This window comes from Pongo pygmaeus, chromosome 1, assembly GCF_028885625.2.
Source record: "Pongo pygmaeus isolate AG05252 chromosome 1, NHGRI_mPonPyg2-v2.0_pri, whole genome shotgun sequence".
Taxonomy (NCBI): domain Eukaryota; kingdom Metazoa; phylum Chordata; class Mammalia; order Primates; family Hominidae; genus Pongo; species Pongo pygmaeus.
The window spans coordinates 76,119,431-76,138,295 of record NC_072373.2 but is presented as its reverse complement, the minus strand read 5'-3'; the positions used below and the strand labels follow the sequence as shown (position 1 = coordinate 76,138,295).

The following is an 18,865-nucleotide window of genomic DNA, read 5'->3' as shown; positions in this document are numbered from 1 at the left end:
CAAGTAGCATGTGAACATCAGTCCTGAATACTTTTCCAGAATGAGATAGAAAACAACCTCTCAAACAAACAAAAGTTCTCTAAAAAGGTAGGGAACGATGGTTGGCTACAGTTTGTTAAAGATTCTTATTTAAAAGTTCTCTACAACTTTTATAGAAAAACTAAGTTATTTCCAACATTAGATTACATTTCTCATCTGTTATCTTTGTATTTTACTCACAGGGTTAGACAGACTGATATGCCTTGTCACTGGATCTCCAAGCATCAGAGATGTCATAGCCTTCCCAAAGTCCTTCCGGGGACATGACCTCATGAGCAATACCCCAGATTCTGTCCCTCCTGAGGAACTGAAGCCCTATCATATCCAAGTCTCCAGGCCAACAGACTTCAAAGTTTCTGCTCATTGAATCATGCATACCATGCAAAAAGTTGAGCTTTTAGGTTTTGTCCTCTTTGCTTCCCCAAGGCTAAAGTCAGATCTAGAGTTCTGCCACAGGTCTGACAATCAAGTCTTTAGATGGAAGGAATCCAGGCAACATTCTTCACCACAACGAAGAAACAGATAGAAGATACCCAATTTTGACTTGATTTCATGCATCATGCGGATTTTTTTTGGTTAGGACTTTTTTTGAAGTTCCTTTTTACTTAGGTGTGAAAGATGGTTCTTTGTTGGAATAATATAGTGGTTTAGTGTTTTCAAATCATGTTTCTCATACCCAGATAGTAGATTATTCACTTAGGACAGAGGTAATCAAATTATGTGTGAAATGTAGGAAAATGCTTGCCCCTGTAAACTAGTGAGTTGATGGAGCATTTGCTTCATCATCCTCAAGAGAATCATATAAATTAAGCTTTATAATGACATTTCAACCATCAACATAATATAGTGAGGAGTAGCATAATATTTTATAATCAGAAAACATCACTGAAATGAGAGTCACAAATTTTTCTTCAGTGTTTCAGCCTGAGCAAGTTACATAAACCTCTCTTAGCCTCCCTTCCTGCTAATGTGTAAAATACATAACTTGCCCTGGCTACCTCACAGGGCTGTTATTGCTGGAATCAGAGGAGATAACATATATGGAAGATAAAGTGAATAAAAGTACTTTGAAAAACTATAAAGCATTCCACAAATGTGAGATGATGATATTATCCATCCATAAATAGGTAGATGTATCTCTATTTTATAGTTTCAGATTAAACAAAACTGATATCAATAGTAAAAGTCATTTTACTTATCAATTTTCTGTTTATATTTTTAGTTTTAAAGATAATATTGGCCGGGAGTGGTGGCTCACACCTGTAATCCCAGCACTTTGGGAGATTGAGGTGGGTGGATCACTTGAGGTCAGGAGTTCAACACCAGCCTGGCCAACATAGTGAAACCCTGTCTCTACTAAAAACACAAAAATTAGCCAGGCATGGATGGTGGCGCATGCCTGTAATCCCAGCCACTCGGGAGGCTGAGGCATGAGATTTGCTTGAACCTGGGAGACAGAGGTTGCAGTGAGCCAAGATGGTGCCATTACACTCCAGCCTGGGTGACAGAGCAAGACTCCATCTCAAAAAAAAAAAAAGACAACAAAGATGTTATTAATCACTGAACACTACTTTCTCTCAATTATAAGTAATTGAAAATTCTAATCGACCTTAGATTAACCTCAAATGTGCGAACAAGTGAACACCAAAACTCATTGTGATTTTAGGTTCTAATCATACACATAAAAGTTTTAATAAACTAATAATTATAAAATGAGGCCAGGTGCAGTGGCTCACGCCTGTAATCCCAGCACTTTGGGAGGCTCAGGCGGACAGATCACAAGGTCAAGAGATTGAGACCATCCTGGCCAACATGGTGAAACCCCGTCTCTACTAAAAATACAAAAATTAGCTGGGTGTGGTGGCGCACGCCTGTAGTCTCAGCTACTCAGGAGGCTGAGGCAGGAGAATCACTTGAACCCAGGAGGTGGAGGTTGCAGTGAGCCGAGGTCATGCCACTGCACTCCAGCCTGGCAACAGAACAAGACTCCATTTCAAAAAAAAAAAAAATTACAAAATGAGAACAAGGTCTTGATCAGTGATTTTGAAATTGTTTTCTTCTACTCAGTCTTCACTTCTGCCTCGAAATTCTTCTGATTTATACCTTTTTTTTTTTTTGAGACAGAGTCTCGCTCTCTTGCCGAGGTTAGAGTGCAGTGGCGCCATCTTGGCTCACTGCAACCTCCGCCTCCTGGGTTCAAGTGATTCTCCTGCCTCAGCCTCCTATTTAATTAATAAATAATTAATTTAATGATTTAGTTTAAATGTTTAATTCATTTTAAAATAACCCATTACATGTTAACACAAATAGCATGTTTTATTTTATTTTATTTTATTTTGAGACAGAGTCTCACTCTGTTGCCCAGGCTGGAGTGCAGTGGTGCGATCTTGGCTCACTTCATCCTCCACCTCCCAGGTTCAGGCAGTTTTCCTGCCTCAGCCTCCTGAGTAGTTGGGACCACAGGTGCCCGCCACCACACCTGGCTAATTTTTGTATTTTTAGTAGAGATGGGATTTTGCCATGTTGACCAGGCTGGTCTCAAGCTCCTGGCCTCAGGTGATCCGCCTGCCTCGGCCTCCCAAAGTGCTGGGATTACAAAGGCGTGAGCCACCACACTCAGCCATGTTTTTATTTTAAAAATAATTATTTTCAAAAAAAAAATAGAAGAGTAACATTGTTTTATATTTCTGCAAATATTTTTTATTTCTGGCTTAATAGAAGACACTAGATTCTGTTATCTGCTTCTGTATCCTATCTGTTGTTATATGCTGTTTTGGTTGAAGTCTATGAAGAAAATCTGACCCCACTCAAATATAAAGTTGGAAAGGGGAGGAGTATTTTAATAGCTTTCTCTGATAATTATGGATATTCTCTTTGATACCACACCAAAATATGTCAAGTAGTAGAGTTCCTTAAAGGTTAGTTGCAATGTGGATTCTGAAATCGTATTGATGAGCTTTTCTAAAGTCCATTGGTGTACCTTGTATTTAAATAGAACTTTTACCTATGTGTGATATTTGTAACACCAGTCCAGTGATTGATCATTTGGAAAATATTGGTTCACTGAGTTATGCAGATCTTCCAAATGTTGACACATTTTGATATACAATATCTAAAACAAAATACCATTAATTAATATTACCACCAATCTCATTACAAAAGTCTGTAAGTCTGAGGAAGCCATAAGGGCACAGAAGTGTATACAAGCCTTCCAAAATTTTAGGTTTCATTTGGAAGCTTGAGTTTTATCATTGGCAACAAATGCCATCAGTTTTTTCCAAGGTGACTTGTTCTTTTTTGAGCAAATCTCTGCCAAAATTACCCCTAAAATATGAATAATCAATTTGTCAGGTTTTTTTCAACTAAAAATGTTCTGTGAAAAAAAGCAGCTAGTTCAGCTTGTATCTCAAACAATTGTAACTACTTTTTCTAGGGAAAAAAAAATCTAGACATCCATACTTTGTAGCAGATGTGCTTCATGCATACTTCCCATTTTGTCACACAGAATATCAAAATAACATGTACTCAAGGTCAAGATTTACTAACAACTAAAATTCCAAAACTGCTAAACAACAGAATGCTGAATAAGGTGATACAATTTTTTAATATTTTATTTGAGACAACATCTCACCCTGTCACCCAGGCTGGAATCCAGTGGTGTGACACAGCTCACTGCAGCCTCAACCTCCTGGGCTCAAGCAATCGTCCCACCTCAGTCTCACGAGTGGTTGGGACTACAGGCATGCACCATCATGCCCGGCTCACTTTTTTTTTTTTTTTTTAATTGTAGAGACAGGGTCTCACTATGTTGCCCAGGCCGGTCTTGAACTCCTGGACTCAAGCATTCCCCCACCTTCGTTTCCCAAAGTGTTGGGATTACAGGCATGAGCTACTACATACAACTGAAATCTTTTAATATGCTTGTCAAAAAGTTTTGATTCAGAAAATGGCACTTATATATAAAAGAGGGAACAAGAAGCTGGATGTGGTGGCTCACGCCTGTAATCCCAGCACTTTGGGAGGCTAGGTGGGCAGATCACGAGGTCAGGAGTTCGAGACCAGCCTGGCCAACATGGTGAAACCCCCTCTCTACTAAAAATATAAAAATAGCCAGGCATGGTGGCCCACGCCTGTAATCCCAGCTACTTGGGAGGCTGAGGCAGGAGAATTGCTTGAACCTGGGAGGCGGAGGTTGCAGTGAGCCGAGACTGCGCCACTACATTCCAGCCTGGGCAACATGAGCGAAACTCCATCTCAAAAAAAAAGAATAGAACTTGGCTGGATGCAGTGGCTCACACCCGTAATCCCAGCACTTTGGGAGGGCAGGGCAGTTGGATCACTTGAGGCCAGGAGTTCAAGACCAGCCTGGCTGACATGGTGAAACTCCATCTCTACTAAAAATACAAAAAAAAAAAAAAAAACAAAATTAGCTGGGAGTGGTGGCACACACCTGTCATCCCAGCTACTCAGGTAGTTGAGGCACAAGAATCACTTGAGCCTAGGAGGCCCAGGCTGGAGTGAGGTGGCACAATCTTGGTTCACTGCAACCTCCACCTCCAGGGTTCAGAGTAGCTGGGACTACAGGCCCACACCACCACACCTGGCTAATTTTCGCTTTTTTTCAGTAGAGACCAGGTTTTGCCATGTTGGCCAGGCTGGTCTCGAAGCCTGAGCCATCACCTGGCGAAAAAATACTTTGAAATGTAACATCATTTTTCACTTCAAAATCAAGGTATTTTACCAACTTGTCTTTGGTACCTCCCCAAAAACTGATCTACTACATTTGCAGTTTCATTCATTTTTCCAACATTAAGGAATAAACTTGAAGCGCTTACATTCTTGTGGGGGACGTAAGAACAAAACACATAATAGGTCATGGTGATCGCATGAAGAGTAAAGGGTAACCGTTTGGGGTAGGTGGTGGTAGTTTTTTGTGTGTGTGTGTGTGTGTTTTCTTTTTTTGAGACCAAGTCTCGCCGTTGCCCAGGCTGGAGTGCACTGGCATGATCTCAGCTCACTGCAACCTCCACTTCCTAGGTTCAAGCAATTCTCCTGCCTCAGCCTCCCGAGTAGCTGGGATTACAGGTGCGCACCACCACACCTGGCTAACTTTTGTATTTTTAGTAGAAATGGGGGTTTCACCATGTTGGTCAGGCTGGTCTCAAACTCCTGACTGTGTGATCCACCCGCCTCAGCCTCCCGAAGTGGTGGGATTACAGGCATGAAGCACCATGCCCAGCCTTTTTTTTTCCTTTGAGACAGTCTCACCCTGGCACCCAGGCTGGAGTGCAGTGGCACGATCACGGGTCACTGCAACCTCAGCCTCCCGAGTAGCTGGGACTACAATAGCCCACCACTACACCCGGCTAGATTTTTATATTTTTAGTAGAGATGGGGTTTCACCATGTTGGCCAGGTTGGTCTTGAAATCCTGACCTCAGGTGATCCGCCCACCTCAGCACCCAGCCAGGTGGTGGTAGTTGTTTTACAGCCTGTGTGAGACATTTGGGTGGCTCCCAGGAAATGAAAGAATGTGCTTATTTGGGGGAGGGGGAGGCCTTTTTTCTTAGACACAATTAGGTATTCCCAATCTACAAAACTTACACGCATTTACTGCATAAGCTGACGTTTCAATGAGATTGTGAAATGACAATGGGAAGGGTCCTGAAGAAAACATGAAGCATACAAGGCCTAAGAGGCTGGGCACTGTGGCTCAGGCCTGTAATCCCAGCACTTTGGGAGGACAGGTTTTGTCTCTACTAAAAATACCAAAATGAGTTGGTTGCGACGGTAGGTACCTGTAGTCCTAGCTACAAGAGGCTGAGGAGAATCGCTTGAATCCAGGTGGAAGTTGCAGTGAGCAGTGGTTGAGATCATGCCATTGCACTCCAGCCTGGGCAACAGGATTCAGTCTCAAAAAAAGGAAAATTCAGAGGGTAACTGAAGTTTTATTATCATTAATGGGACTAAAGTGCTTTAGCCCGGAAACAGATTTGTAAAACCACTACTGGTAACAAAGACATCATTATAAGCACAGCTGTATTGACACTGAAATTAAAATTGACCTACCTTGGAATTTTGGCCCCTTGGTCCCGTTTCCCTGGGGCAGATTGCCTTAAACCAGTTGGGCCCCTTCTACCCACTTTTGGCATCCCTAAACACTTGCTTGCCAAAAACCTATCACCATGGCTATGGATTGTAGATTTTCCCAATTCCATTAATTCCTATCACTAATTGGGCATTTCTATAGTGTTTTCTGTAACTTATTTTCCCAGCCTCAGACTCACCATGACTTTCTCCAAAGTAGCTCCATCAATACTTTAAGCTCAAAACCAATTAGCACAGCGGCCTATGAAACCTGACAATTTGCTCATATGGAGAATTAGGAAATATTGCACTTTAATGCATAAGACACCTTGTAAAATACCCATAAAATTTTAACTGGCTGCAGTGTTAATGAAGCAAATGCCATGGAATTATAATAGCCTTTGAATGTGATTTATGCTTACAACTAATGAACAGATGAAAAGCACTGTCCTTTTTTGAAATAAACACTACACACTCCAGATGGATTGCAAAAATTTATTAAAATTGGAGCATTGTTTTAATCTTCTTGTGCCATGAGACTCCATCAGGCAGTCTACAAAGACCATTGGGAGGCTGAGGATCACTTGAGCCCAGAAGTTTGAGGCTGTAGTAAGCTTCAGAGGCCACTGCACTCCAGCTTGGGTGAGGCAAGACCCTGTCTCAAAAAATAAGACTTTTAGCCACATTTACAGACTTCAATTAAAATGCTACATGGGAATGCAGAATATCAGATCTTTTATTGTCATCAAGTAATCAGTGAGAGAGTTCAAGTTGGATTGAGATCATCATGTATTCTGCAATTATAATAGTCCCAACATTTACAATCCTCACCTTTCAAGCAGTAAGCTGCATGCTTGCTTGTCGTGGTCATTAAAAACCCTGAAAGCAAAGCCAACATATTAATCATGGCAAAAAGCAAATGTGTGATGCTTGTTAGTAGAGTAACCTCAGAATCAAAATGGAACGGTTTTATAGTGATATCATTATATTTCATTTGGCAGAATCATTACATCATTGGTTACGTTGAAAATCATCACATGTACCAAAAGCTGACTCACCTAGTTTAGGATAACAGGTCTGCCTGTTTGAAGATGAAAAATAATACCCATTTAAAATTTGCCCTACTCAATTTCCTTCTCAGTCACATTTTAACTTTTAAACAGCTAATCACTCCCATCTACAGATTAAGCTGTATATGTCACCAAAACCTTTTGCCACCTTAAAAATTTCCTTAAAAGTTTAAACTAACCTGCATTTCTTCAAGCATGAATTCTGAGTCCTGAAATTAAGGGACAATACACAGTAAGACAACTTGCATACAATTAGGAGTAATCCAAAATCTCCAAACGTTATAGAATGGCTATATTCCCCTTTTCAGGGCATAAACTAGAATGTTACCGCCAGATACATCAGATAGGAGCGAAAGACTTAATATTGCTCATCAGTGTTAGTCTGCTGAACTATGTTATCATCATTGTATCGGCTTTACAACACTTAAAAACCAGACTTGAGGCGGGGCGCAGTGGCTCACACCTGTAATCCCAGCACTTTGGGAGGTCAGTGTCGCCAGATCACTTGAGGTCAAGAGTTTGAGACCAGCCTGGACAACATAGCTGTACAAAAATCAGCCAGGCATGGTGTCACATGCCTGTAATCCCAGCTACTTAGGAGGCTGAGGCAGGAGAATTCCTTGAACCCGGGAGGCATAGGTTGCAGTGAGCTGATAGTGCCGGTGCACTCCATTCTGCGTAAGAGCTAGGCTCTTGTCTCAAAAAAAAAAAAAAAAAAAAAACTTGGGACTGCTATACCTTTGCTTCTTTAAAACTTGCTCCACACAGTGTAGTCAAGCCGACTCTCCATACCTGCAGAAATTTATAATCTCCTTTACCAATAGATAGTAATAGGTGGATTTCTAAAAGATTTCCCAACTACTGTTTCAGTTTAAGATTAATCTCCATTTTCTTTCTCAGAGAGATTCCCATCTGTTTTAATTTTAAAATCATCACTAACAGTAGCTCAATCAATTCACATTAACATCAACAAAATATGTACCTTTAAAAAAGGTATGACAGGAACTGTCTTCACGTCCTTACCCAAGCAAGCCATCCGTGGATAAAAACGTTACCAGGAGCTGGAATACAAATGAGGACTTCCATTAAAATGCTAAACATCATTAAACTCTTTTCAAAGTTGTCTGTCACAGGGTTCTTCAGTGTTACCTTTGTCTACATGCTCATTTCAGGTCAGACATTTGATCAACATCATTACACAAACCCCGTTCCAAACATGCTCAAGGAAAACACATAAACACCGTTCCAAACATGCTCAAGGAAAATACAGTCAGTATTCATCAGCCAAGCCTTAAGCCATTAGCTCAGCAGTAAGTATATCACTATCAGCATTTTCATTAAGTCTATCTACTGTTTTCATTAATACGTACCAGAACCATTAAGCTGGTCCAGACAAGTTGGACTCCACCTAAGAAATAAGAGTGGTCTTAGAATAGCCACAGGTGAGTGTTCTCCCCCTGCCAAAACTAACAAATGCCTTTAGTCAGTTAGAGCTAATTAAGACCTTCATGTTCAGTCAGTATTTGCTTATCATCATCCAGGCTGCATTTACAAACTTTCTTATTAATCATAACAAGACAAGAATCCACCATTTATTTAATGCATTCAGCACTAGTAGGAGGTAACCCTAAAAAGCCATTTGTGCTGTAGGCAGTTTGCCCAGTTAGCTGTTTACTTGGACATAGTTTCACTTACCATTTCAACTTCCAGTTTTCTGTCTAATGCCTGTAATTTTAATACAAAATTGTCAGCAAAGAATATTTTAATGGTAGATTGGTGGTACACTGCTTAACCATTAACAGCAAACCACAACCACCCCAGATACATCAGACAGATAGTACATCTCTTCATGATTCAATCTGCTGAACTATGCAACCATCATAGTATCTGTTTTCACATTTTCTTCAGTATTAAACTTAGTATCAATATGAGAGCAAAATTCTCATTTGAAAAGGGGGGGAGACAAACACTAACATAGATAATCACCACTGCTTTGGCTATTTTCTAATCCCTTAAAAGTGTGAAGTACAATATAGAGGTTTCTCACCGGTGTGCCAATGGCTTGAGTTAGGCTTGCTCTTTAGGACCTGGGAAGAAACAACTTCGTGTGAACTTAGGTGTACTCTCTCTGTTCCCCAAATCACCATTTTGGGTGCCTCAGTTAAGATAATGGTGGTTAAGATCCTCATCATTCTAGCACTCAAGAGTAGCAAATAAACTGTCATCATTGTGGCACATCCAATGGCTTTAAATCTTTTTGAGATTTAAAGATTTTCAACTTACTTCAGTAGCTATTCTCATCCTTCCTTTGGGACACAACTAGAAAACAAAAAGATGCAAGCAAAACAGAATGAACCTCACAGCAGTCACGTTAAATATCAATACTGTTAACATTAAAGCCTCAGAATAGAATTTCAGAAATCCCTTCTGTCCACTACTCTTAAAGCATCACAGGCTGAGACCACCTCTTAGATTTCATTCTTCCCACCATACTTTCCCCGATTCTTACCTGTCCATAAGGTGCTATCCAGAGCCACATTGCATATGCACCCAGCACCATACCTAAAGAGATCGGGTACAGATTTTAATTCATTGTTCCACGGTTCTTTATGTCGTCTTTTAAAACCAATGATGTAGGTAACATACCATTCATTATCTAGCGACAAGTAAAGGATACACTTAATGTTACAAAAGAGCACTGCACCCGCAGTTAAGAATCACCAATGGCGGCCGGGCACGGTGGCTCACGGCTTGTAATCCCAGTACTTTGGGAGACCACGGCTGGTGGATCACCAGAGGTCAGGAGTGCAAGACCAGTATGGCCAACATGGCGAAACCCCGTCTCTACTAAAAATACAAAAGCCTAGCGTGGTGGCGCGCGCCTGTAGTCCCAGTTACTTGGGAGGCTGAAGCAGAATTGCTTAACTCGGGACGCGGAGGTTGCCGTTAACCGAGATCGAGCCACTGCATTCCAGCCTGGGTGACAGAACGAGGCTCGGTCTTAAAAAAAAGACAAAAGAAACACTAATGGAAATATTGGTGACACTGCGGAATGCAGGCACTTAAGAGAAGCACGTGGACTACCACCGACAGCCTTTCATGAGAGCGGGCGGCTGATGGAGGCTCGGGTCACGGCCCTTAACAATAGCTTACTCGGTTGACTCGGCATGTGCCACCATCAGAGCGGTTGGCATTCATCATCACTCTCAGATGTCCCTACCAACACAGGCTTCATCAGAGGCAGGGCACGAGAGCCGAGGCTTCTCCGCAGTTCTACTCGAACAACATAATCGCAGCTTAGGTCACGCATGCACCATATGTGCAATCCCCCACCATCCTCAACTTATAGGCCCTGCAAAGGCGCGCGACTGGCTTAGAAGTCCCAGTCAGTTCAGGGTGATCTTAGCAGACAAAGGCTGGAGGGACCAAAAACCCGCAACATTCGCAAAGATAAAACATACCTCACCTCAGTAAACTCCCACCTCGAAAAGACAATATGGTGCCTGGGCTCCTGTATATAAGAGGTCTTTTGATGACGTCACGACGCACGCTCCCGGCAGCGTCCGCTTCGGCTCCTCCCCCTAACCTCCCTCAATCTTCCCCTCATCCAATACCACCTTCTTCCCACCCCCTAAATCCGCCCCTTTTCCCCGCCCTTCCTCGCCATTGTGGGCAGAGACATGACCGTCCACGTGATGCCGTGATCCCGCCCTCCTCCCGACTGAGGAGGAAGAGCAGAGAGAGGAGGGGGCGCGAAGCAACGAAAGCTCTGGGGGTGGGGGAAGGGGGGGCGGTGTAAGGCTGAGTGATTTCCTTCCGGCACGTCGCCCGCTCCGTGGGAGGGGGTGGGGGGTTTCACTTCCGGGACGGTGTTCCGGCCCATTCCGGCCCATTTCCACCCCCGGAGGTAGGTGCTGCTCCTTGACTGGACTCGGGCCCCACACCCCAGTGCCACTTCCCTGCACCGGGGTCACCTCGCCCGCCCTCCGCCGCAGCGCGCTCAGCTACTTTCCTTCACCCCGCCTCCAGGCACCGGGCGACCTTCCACCCCCTTGGCCCCCGGCCGGGCTGATCTGCCGGACCCGCCCCCTCGCGGGGCCCCTCCCTCAGGACCCCGGGAAGGGCGGCCCCCTTCCCCACCGCAGCTGGGACACACCCAGATACGCACACCCACCTCCCGGCAGCTCCCCGCCCGCCGCCGCCGCCTGGAGCCGGTCCCCGGGCGCCGCCCCCTTCCTAGTTCTCACCTGAGCGCTGGTTCCCCCGCCCGACGCCTTGTCCCCATCTTCTCCAAAGTTCTTCAGTGACATTTTGCCCTTTAGCCAATTCCCCTCTCCCCAGGCTTCCTAACGCAGAAGAAAGCTGCTCAAGTGCTGGAGTGGCCAACGCCATGCCGTTCCCAATTCTCCCTCTTACAGCTCTCACCCCTCCAGTGCCGACGGTAGCGAAAGACTTTCCTCCAGGGGCTTCCTCACTGGGGAATTGCCGGAAAGAGCAAACAAAAAAGGCGCTGGTGTAGGCTCCAAAATAAACACATCTGAATTCATGATGGCATCGACAGAGGCTCTTATTGGATTAAAAGTTTCAAAACAAACAATAACGCTTTGGAAAAAGGTCAGATTGGCTAAAGTTGATTGTTGAAAACAGTGTATACACTTCCCTATTTAATAAGTGTGTTGTTAATGCGGGGCAGTACTGTGAGCTTGGAAGAGTAAGTTCCTGAAGTTTCAGGTGTGGTGTAACTATGTGATATATAGATAAGTGAACGCACATTGGGCTTAAGTAAATGTCTTCCTGTCCGGATTTATACAAACTACTTTCAGTAGTTGAAACTGTACTTTCAACTATCTTGTATACAGCTTCAGGTTTAGTGTTTCAGCCATTTTAAAAAAATATTTTAATGGAAAAATGGGGCATACTTGGTAAATGATGTATTTTTTCATCGGATCTGGAGAACTAAGTTTCAGGATGGAAGTATCATCACCACCTTGGAATTGCCAACTTCGAATTTGGCAGATTTACCCAGCTTTCCTAATTTTGACAACTGAGCTTCACATTCTCTGCATCTTGGTTGAATCCTGACACAGCTGTGGGATTTTTCCTAGAGTTTGCCTCACAGCCCTATAACCAAAGTCTTTTTGTCGGGGGGTGGGGCTCTGATTCTTAAGCTTAGAAATATTAGCCTACATTCATGTGGGATATTAGTCCCTTTATAAAATAATAAACATAATTCTTGCAGCAGGTAGTAAAATACTAAGAAAAGAGATATCAAGCCATCTATGTAGAATTGCATTTATTCAGAAAGCTTTCCTCCTGCAGAGAAAAGTTGTAAAGTTTCGAGGTGTTATGTTCAGTCTGCAAGTACCTTATAGTTAACACTTAAAAGTCCTTCCGCCTACCTTCTGTTGAACTTCTGTTTTGATGTTATATAACTTATTAGTAAGGAAAGCATGGTCGTAACATGAATTTTTAGGAATCTAGAGATCACTTTTTAGTTTTAACTGTATCCTCCTGTGAAACTTAAACTAAAAAACCTGTTGGTAATTCTGTTTCCACATCTAAACATAAGGAAGGTATTTCTTTTATCTGGAGATTTTGAAATTTTACCAGATAACTATGTTTAAATGCTTTTGAAATGGAAAACATCCGGGAAGTAAAATTATAATTATTAATGAGAATATGGTTTCTTTTTTCAGCAGGGTTGAATGCACCCTCAGGCACGACCATGGAGAAAGGTGGGAACATACAATTGGAGATTCCTGACTTCAGCAACTCTGTCCTGAGCCATCTAAACCAGTTGCGCATGCAGGGCCGTCTCTGTGATATTGTGGTCAATGTGCAAGGACAAGCTTTTCGGGCTCACAAAGTGGTGCTGGCTGCCAGCTCCCCCTATTTCCGGGATCACATGTCCTTGAATGAGATGAGTACAGTCTCCATTTCAGTCATCAAGAACCCTACTGTTTTTGAACAGCTCCTTTCTTTCTGTTACACAGGGCGGATATGCCTGCAACTGGCAGATATCATCAGCTACCTAACAGCTGCCAGTTTTCTGCAAATGCAGCACATTATAGACAAATGTACACAGATCCTGGAGGGCATTCATTTCAAAATTAATGTGGCTGAGGTTGAAGCAGAATTAAGTCAAACAAGGACAAAGCATCAAGAGAGACCTCCAGAGTCTCACAGGGTTACACCAAATCTGAACCGCTCCCTTAGCCCACGACATAATGCCCCAAAGGGAAACCGGAGAGGTCAGGTTAGTGCTGTGCTGGATATCAGAGAGCTAAGTCCTCCTGAGGAATCCACCAGCCCTCAGATCATTGAACCAAGTTCTGATGTAGAGAGCCGGGAGCCCATTCTTCGGATCAACCGAGCAGGACAGTGGTATGTGGAGACAGGAGTGGCGGACCGTGGGAGTCGGAGTGATGATGAAGTTAGAGTTCTTGGAGCAGTACACATCAAAACTGAAAATCTGGAGGAGTGGCTTGGACCTGAGAATCAGCCTTCTGGAGAAGATGGGAGTAGTGCAGAGGAAGTAACAGCCATGGTGATTGATACCACAGGCCATGGTTCTGTAGGACAGGAAAATTACACTTTAGGGTCTTCAGGAGCCAAGGTGGCTCGGCCAACAAGCAGTGAAGTTGACAGGTAGGTTTGGTTTGGTTTGGTTTTCCCATGTAATGGCTATTGTGTAGACATCACTAAAGTGTCCTCTGTAGTACAGAGAGCATTTTCCTTACCTGATTTTCTTGGTGAAAATAAGTTGATGTTGGGGAAACTGGAGGTGTGCCAAAGGACTTGCATTCTTATTTTTTTAAACCAGGAAGCTCCATTCCTGAAGTATTCACAATGTTGTGAGAACTGTGGTAAAGTTAGACACTTCCGTGAATCAGAATAGCATCAGCAGCCACACTAGGATAGGATCAGTAATTGCCAGGGCTTCCTTGGGATTCCAGGCAGGGAGCCAATCATCAGCTGGGAACCTAGCAGCATTGCCCTTCCTTGGTGTGTTATCACACAGGTAGGTGGCCTCCAGGAGTCTCACTTTCCTCTGTGGCACTGCTTACTTTTCTTTGCCCCCAACTACCAAATTAGAGGAAGTATGGTACCAGCAGTAATTGTTCTTTTCAAATTAGTAAAATAGTAATTCTGAAGAAAAGCATTATGGATATTTTTCATCTCTTTTTTCCCTTGTCATGTGATGCTATCTTCACTGTTTTCTTTCATGGATGACTGCTGCTACCACAGGCCTGACAATCTCCCTTTTTTTCACCAGTGCTACTATGCCCCATGCCTCACTTTTCTCTTTTAATACGTTGTATTTATTAGATATTTTTTTCTGGTGGAAATACCATGGGTTTCAGTCAATTGAGAGAAAGTCTCAATTGAAAGAAAGAAATATTACTAATTTAGATTGGTAATATTTGTTTTTTCTCTCTCTTAAAAATAAATTTAAATTGACTATATGAGCAAAGAAAACTAAAGAACTATTACTTTGGTCTTGAGAAACAAATGTATCACAGAGATTCAGTTAGTGTATACTGTATCCATTTGAGGTGGTCTTTTTATTTTATTTTATTTTATTTATTTTATTTTATTTGAGACGGAGTCTCACTGTGTCGCCCGGGCTGGAGTGCAGTGGTGCAATCTCGGCTCACTGCAAGCTCTGCCTCCCGGGTTCACACCATTCTCCTGCCTCAGCCTGCCGAGTAGCTGGGACTGCAGGTGCCTGCTCCCATGCCCGGCTAATTTTTGTGTATGTGTGTGTTTTTAGTAGAGATGGGGTTACGCCATGTTAGCCAGGGTGGTCTCAATCTCCTGACCTCGTGATCCGCCTGCCTCAGCCTCCCAAAGTGCTGGGATTACAGGCGTCTGGCCTTATTTTATTTTGTTTTTGAGATGAAGTCTCACTGTTGCCCAGGTTGGAGTGCAGTGGTGCAATCTTGGCTCACTGCAGCCTCTACCTCCTGGGTTCAGGCGTTTCTCCTGCCACTGTGCCTGGCTTCAGGTGATCTTGATTTGAGTATTGTCTTCCTGTGTCCTTATTAAAATAATCTTGAGCATAGAACTTGTTCTCCTATGTTAGAACTGTATCAGAAGTTCTCGGGTGATGAGTGCACCAAAATCTCACAAATCACCAAAGAACTTACTTATGTAACCAGATACCACCTGTTCCATGATAACTTATGGAAATAAAATTAAAAAAAAAAAAACTATCAGAAGTAATATCAGGGCCAGGTGTGGTGGCTCACACCTGTGATCCCAGCACTTTGGGAGGCTGAGGCGGGTGGATCACTTGAGGTCAGGACTTTGAGACCAGCCTGGCCAACATGGTGAAACCCCATCTCTACTAAAAATACAAAAATTAGCCGAGCGTGGTGGCATGCACCTGTAGTCTCAGCTACTGGGCCAGCTGAGGCAGGAGAATCGCTTGAACCCAGGAAGTGGAGGTTGCAGTTAGCTGGGATCGCACCACTGTACTCCAGCCTAGGCAACAGAGCAAGACTCTGTCTCAAAAAAAAAAAAAAAAAAAGGTAATATCAACTTCAATGCAAAGATTTTTTAATCTCCATGATCTATATCAATAGTCTAAAATACAGATTATTATGGGACCTTGGGGAAGAAACAGCCAAAAACCTGGTAATTACGTAGAAGAAACAAAATTATAGGCCCCGTTTTAATTTATTCTTTTATGGTCTCCCAGTATTTATATAAGGAAGAAAGCTTATATTTAGCTTTAGCTTCACCAGCTCATATGGTCTATCTGTTAGTCATTTTGTGTTTATTAAATTTACTAGGGCTAACCTATTATTTCAAATCAGATTATGTATTAACTCCACGAAACTATTCCTCAGTTATTTGTTGCTTGGTTTGTTCCCCCTTCCTCAGCCATAGAATAAAGAGGGGCGACATCACCATTTTTCAGGTTCTTTGATGCTGCTTTTCTATTAGTCCCCTTTATGTTCCTCTTCCAACAGATTTAGCCCCTCCGGCAGTGTTGTTCCCTTGACAGAGAGACACAGAGCCAGAAGTGAGTCTCCTGGGAGAATGGATGAGCCTAAGCAACCCAGCTCCCAGGTATGGAGTTGTGGATTTAGAACTGCTGTGGTGGTTGGAGGAATTGCTACTGTGTATGAATAGAAAATAATGAAAAAGGAAAGATGTAGGAGAGATAACAGTGGCCCTGTTAAAGAAATACTGTATTTTTTTTTTCCTGAGGGTAGCAGAAGTTTAATATTAAAATTATACAGAGACATCACCAGAAAGGAAAATTGCAGACTGGTATTTCTACCAAGCATAGATGCAAATATTTTGTAAAGAACATTAACAAATTAACACTGATAGCTGGTTTAACATTTTAAAATTAATCATTGTAATCTGTTTCATTAATAAGGAAAAAGTGATAAATTATATGTGGCAATTTTGATAGATACAGAAAAGAGCAATTGGCTAAAACTCTTAGCAAACTAGAAATACAAGGGAACTGGCCGGGCGCATGGCTCACGCCTGTAATCCCAGCACTTTGGGAAGCAGAGGCAGGTGGATCACCTGCGGTCTGGAGTTCGAGACCAGCCTGACCAACATGGAGAAAACCCGTCTCTACTAAAAATACAAAATTAGCCGGGCGTGGTGGCACGTGCCTGTGATCCCAACTACTCCGGAGGCTGAGGCAGGAGAATGGCTTGAACCCGGGAGGCGGAGGTTGCTGTGAGCTGAGGTCGCGCCATTGCGCTCCAGCCTGGGCCACAAGAGTGAAACTCCGTCTCAAAAAAAAAAAGAAAGAAAATACAAGGGAACTTTCTTAATCTGATTGAAAGTATCTATCTAAAAAATCTATAGAAAACATCTTTTTTTTTTTTTGAGACGGAGTCTCGAGTCTTACCCTGTCGCCCAGGCTGGAGTGCATGGAGTGCAGTGGCATGATCTTGGCTCACTGCAAGGTCCACCTCCCGGGTTCACGCCGTTCTCCTGCCTCAGCCTCCCGAGTAGCTGGGACTACAGGCGCCCGCCACCACGCCCGGCTAATTTTTTGTATTTTTTAGTAGAGACGGGGTTTCGCCGTGTTAGCCAGGATGGTCTCTATCTCCTGACCTCGTGATCCGCCCGCCTTGGCCTTCCAAAGTGCTGGGATTACAGGCGTGAGCCACTGCACCCAGCCTAGAAAACATCTTAACAGTAAATTATTGAAAGCTTCCTTTGTGTGATTGGGAATGAGACAGAATGTCTGCTACCACCACTTCTACCCAGCTTTTTATTTGTAGTCCTAGTCAGTGCAATAAAGCAAGAAATACAAATTTATAGCGTAAGGATGACAAAGAAAGAAATAGAACTTTTGTTATTAGTAGACAGCCTGACTTGTTATGTAAAAAATGCAAAGTGAAATACTGTATTTGATTACTTTTTTTTAAAATTCTTGCTTGTGGACGTGCAGGAAAATACACTTTCGGTGTCAGCAGAGTTTGGGAAATATAAAAAAGTAAGATTGTGGAACTCTTTCGTGATTATAATAACCACACTGTAGACCTGATAGTAATAAAAAATAATCCCAGAAAACTACATACAGGTAATTTGCAGGTAATTTAGAACCTGGAATGGAAAGTCTGATTATTATACGTGTGTGTGTGTGTGTGTGTGTGTGTGTGTGTACTGTATATGCTATAGTATACACTATGTATACTATAGTATACACACACTATATATACTGTATATACTATGTGTAGTATACACACACACACAGTTACCAAGTTACTAATTTATAGCATTTTATATATATATATGCGCGCATATATATGTGTGCATATATATATGTGTGCATATATATATATGTGTGCATATATATATATATGCGTGCGTATATATATATATATTTTTTTTTTTTTTTTTTTTTTTTTGAGGCAGTCTTGCTCTGTCACCCAGGCTGGAGTACAGTGGTGTGATCTCGGCTCACTGCAATCTCTGCCTCCTGGGTTCAAACGATTCTCCTGCCTCAACCTCCTGAGTAGCTGGGATTACAGGCGCCCGCCAGCACGCCTAGCTAATTTTTGTATTTTTGGTAGATAGCAGGGTTTCACCATGTGGGCCAGGCTGGTCTTGAACTCCTGAACTCAGGTGATCCGCCCACCTCAGCCTCCAAAAGTGCTGGGATTACAGATGTGAGCCGCCGCGCCTGGCCTGCATTATATATTTGTAAACAAATTGCTTATGTTTTTTTTTTCTGAGACAGGGTCTCACTCTGGTTGACCAGGCTGCATTGCACTGGTGCGATCTCAACTCACTTTAGTCTCAACCTGCTAGGTTCAGGTGATTCTCTCACCTCAGCCTCCTGAGTAGCTGAAACTACAGGTGCACACTACCATGCCCAGCTAATTTTTGTGTGTGTTTTTAGTGGAAATGGTGTTGCACCAGTTTGCCCAGGCTGGTCTCAAACTCTTGGACTCAAGCAATCTGCTTGCCTCAGCCTCCCAATTTGCTGGGATTACAGGCGTAAGCCACTGTACCCAGCTGCTTACACATTTTTATGTGTGTTTGCTATTTCATGTACTGTATCTTGTCATTTATTTTCTTCCTGAATATTTTGTTAGACTAACACATTCTAGAAAGGATAGGAATGATGGGTTTTTTTCTGTTTTCTTTGCAACTCTCCTTAGCAACTAGTATGAGTAGTTGGTT

At 42.8% G+C, this 18,865-nt stretch overlaps 2 protein-coding genes, 1 long non-coding RNA gene and 10 other non-coding genes across 35 annotated transcripts in view; 2 read left to right on the top strand and 11 right to left on the bottom strand.

Annotated features, from left to right (window-relative positions):
* DARS2 (aspartyl-tRNA synthetase 2, mitochondrial) overlaps positions 1-1,121 on the top strand; it is a 33,473-nt gene extending 32,352 nt beyond the window's left edge. For both annotated transcript variants that reach the window (XM_054464731.2, XM_054464815.2), the window contains one exon: positions 222-1,121. In XM_054464731.2, coding sequence (XP_054320706.1) covers positions 222-406 — 185 coding nt within the window. In that variant the 3' untranslated portion in view covers positions 407-1,121. The remainder of the gene's footprint in view (positions 1-221) is intronic.
* A 5,485-nt stretch (positions 1,122-6,606) lies between these two features.
* LOC129035046 (uncharacterized) lies at positions 6,607-10,966 on the bottom strand. 19 transcript variants are annotated; one of them, XR_008502080.2, is made up of 12 exons: positions 10,657-10,718; positions 9,705-9,757; positions 9,479-9,514; positions 9,243-9,282; positions 8,891-8,920; positions 8,566-8,603; positions 8,178-8,256; positions 7,934-7,987; positions 7,375-7,404; positions 7,184-7,206; positions 6,957-7,004; positions 6,607-6,780 (listed from the first exon to the last, which is right to left on the bottom strand). It is a non-coding gene; the product is annotated as an uncharacterized LOC129035046 (long non-coding RNA). The 19 variants fall into 19 exon arrangements; XR_008502083.2 differs by having other exon boundaries at positions 10,662-10,717; XR_010123040.1 differs by having other exon boundaries at positions 7,184-7,404; positions 10,657-10,720.
* LOC129023594 (small nucleolar RNA SNORD81) lies at positions 6,846-6,922 on the bottom strand. Its single transcript, XR_008496855.1, has one exon. It is a non-coding gene; the product is annotated as a small nucleolar RNA SNORD81 (small nucleolar RNA).
* Positions 7,069-7,145, bottom strand: LOC129023779 (small nucleolar RNA SNORD47). Its single transcript, XR_008496924.1, has one exon. It is a non-coding gene; the product is annotated as a small nucleolar RNA SNORD47 (small nucleolar RNA).
* On the bottom strand, positions 7,527-7,608 carry LOC129023799 (small nucleolar RNA snR60/Z15/Z230/Z193/J17). Its single transcript, XR_008496931.1, has one exon. It is a non-coding gene; the product is annotated as a small nucleolar RNA snR60/Z15/Z230/Z193/J17 (small nucleolar RNA).
* On the bottom strand, positions 8,055-8,139 carry LOC129023608 (small nucleolar RNA SNORD79). Its single transcript, XR_008496862.1, has one exon. It is a non-coding gene; the product is annotated as a small nucleolar RNA SNORD79 (small nucleolar RNA).
* LOC129023946 (small nucleolar RNA SNORD78) lies at positions 8,331-8,395 on the bottom strand. Its single transcript, XR_008496983.1, has one exon. It is a non-coding gene; the product is annotated as a small nucleolar RNA SNORD78 (small nucleolar RNA).
* LOC129023795 (small nucleolar RNA SNORD44) lies at positions 8,677-8,737 on the bottom strand. The gene has a single exon (XR_008496929.1). It is a non-coding gene; the product is annotated as a small nucleolar RNA SNORD44 (small nucleolar RNA).
* LOC129023940 (small nucleolar RNA SNORD77) lies at positions 9,015-9,082 on the bottom strand. Its single transcript, XR_008496979.1, has one exon. It is a non-coding gene; the product is annotated as a small nucleolar RNA SNORD77 (small nucleolar RNA).
* LOC129023572 (small nucleolar RNA SNORD24) lies at positions 9,349-9,430 on the bottom strand. Its single transcript, XR_008496847.1, has one exon. It is a non-coding gene; the product is annotated as a small nucleolar RNA SNORD24 (small nucleolar RNA).
* On the bottom strand, positions 9,593-9,652 carry LOC129023983 (small nucleolar RNA SNORD75). Its single transcript, XR_008497003.1, has one exon. It is a non-coding gene; the product is annotated as a small nucleolar RNA SNORD75 (small nucleolar RNA).
* On the bottom strand, positions 10,365-10,444 carry LOC129023791 (small nucleolar RNA SNORD74). Its single transcript, XR_008496927.1, has one exon. It is a non-coding gene; the product is annotated as a small nucleolar RNA SNORD74 (small nucleolar RNA).
* Positions 10,766-18,865, top strand: part of ZBTB37 (zinc finger and BTB domain containing 37) — a 35,796-nt gene continuing 27,696 nt past the window's right edge. Inside the window, exons 1-4 of one of the 4 annotated variants that reach the window (XM_054485038.2) lie at positions 10,766-11,102; positions 11,614-11,809; positions 12,895-13,843; positions 16,174-16,273. In XM_054485038.2, the coding sequence (XP_054341013.1) occupies positions 12,921-13,843; positions 16,174-16,273 (1,023 nt within the window). In that variant the 5' untranslated portion in view covers positions 10,766-11,102; positions 11,614-11,809; positions 12,895-12,920. Of the gene's footprint in view, positions 11,810-12,891; positions 13,848-16,173; positions 16,274-18,865 lie in introns of all 4 variants that reach the window. The other 3 variants (XM_054485045.2, XM_063648503.1, XM_063648505.1) reach the window with 3 other exon arrangements.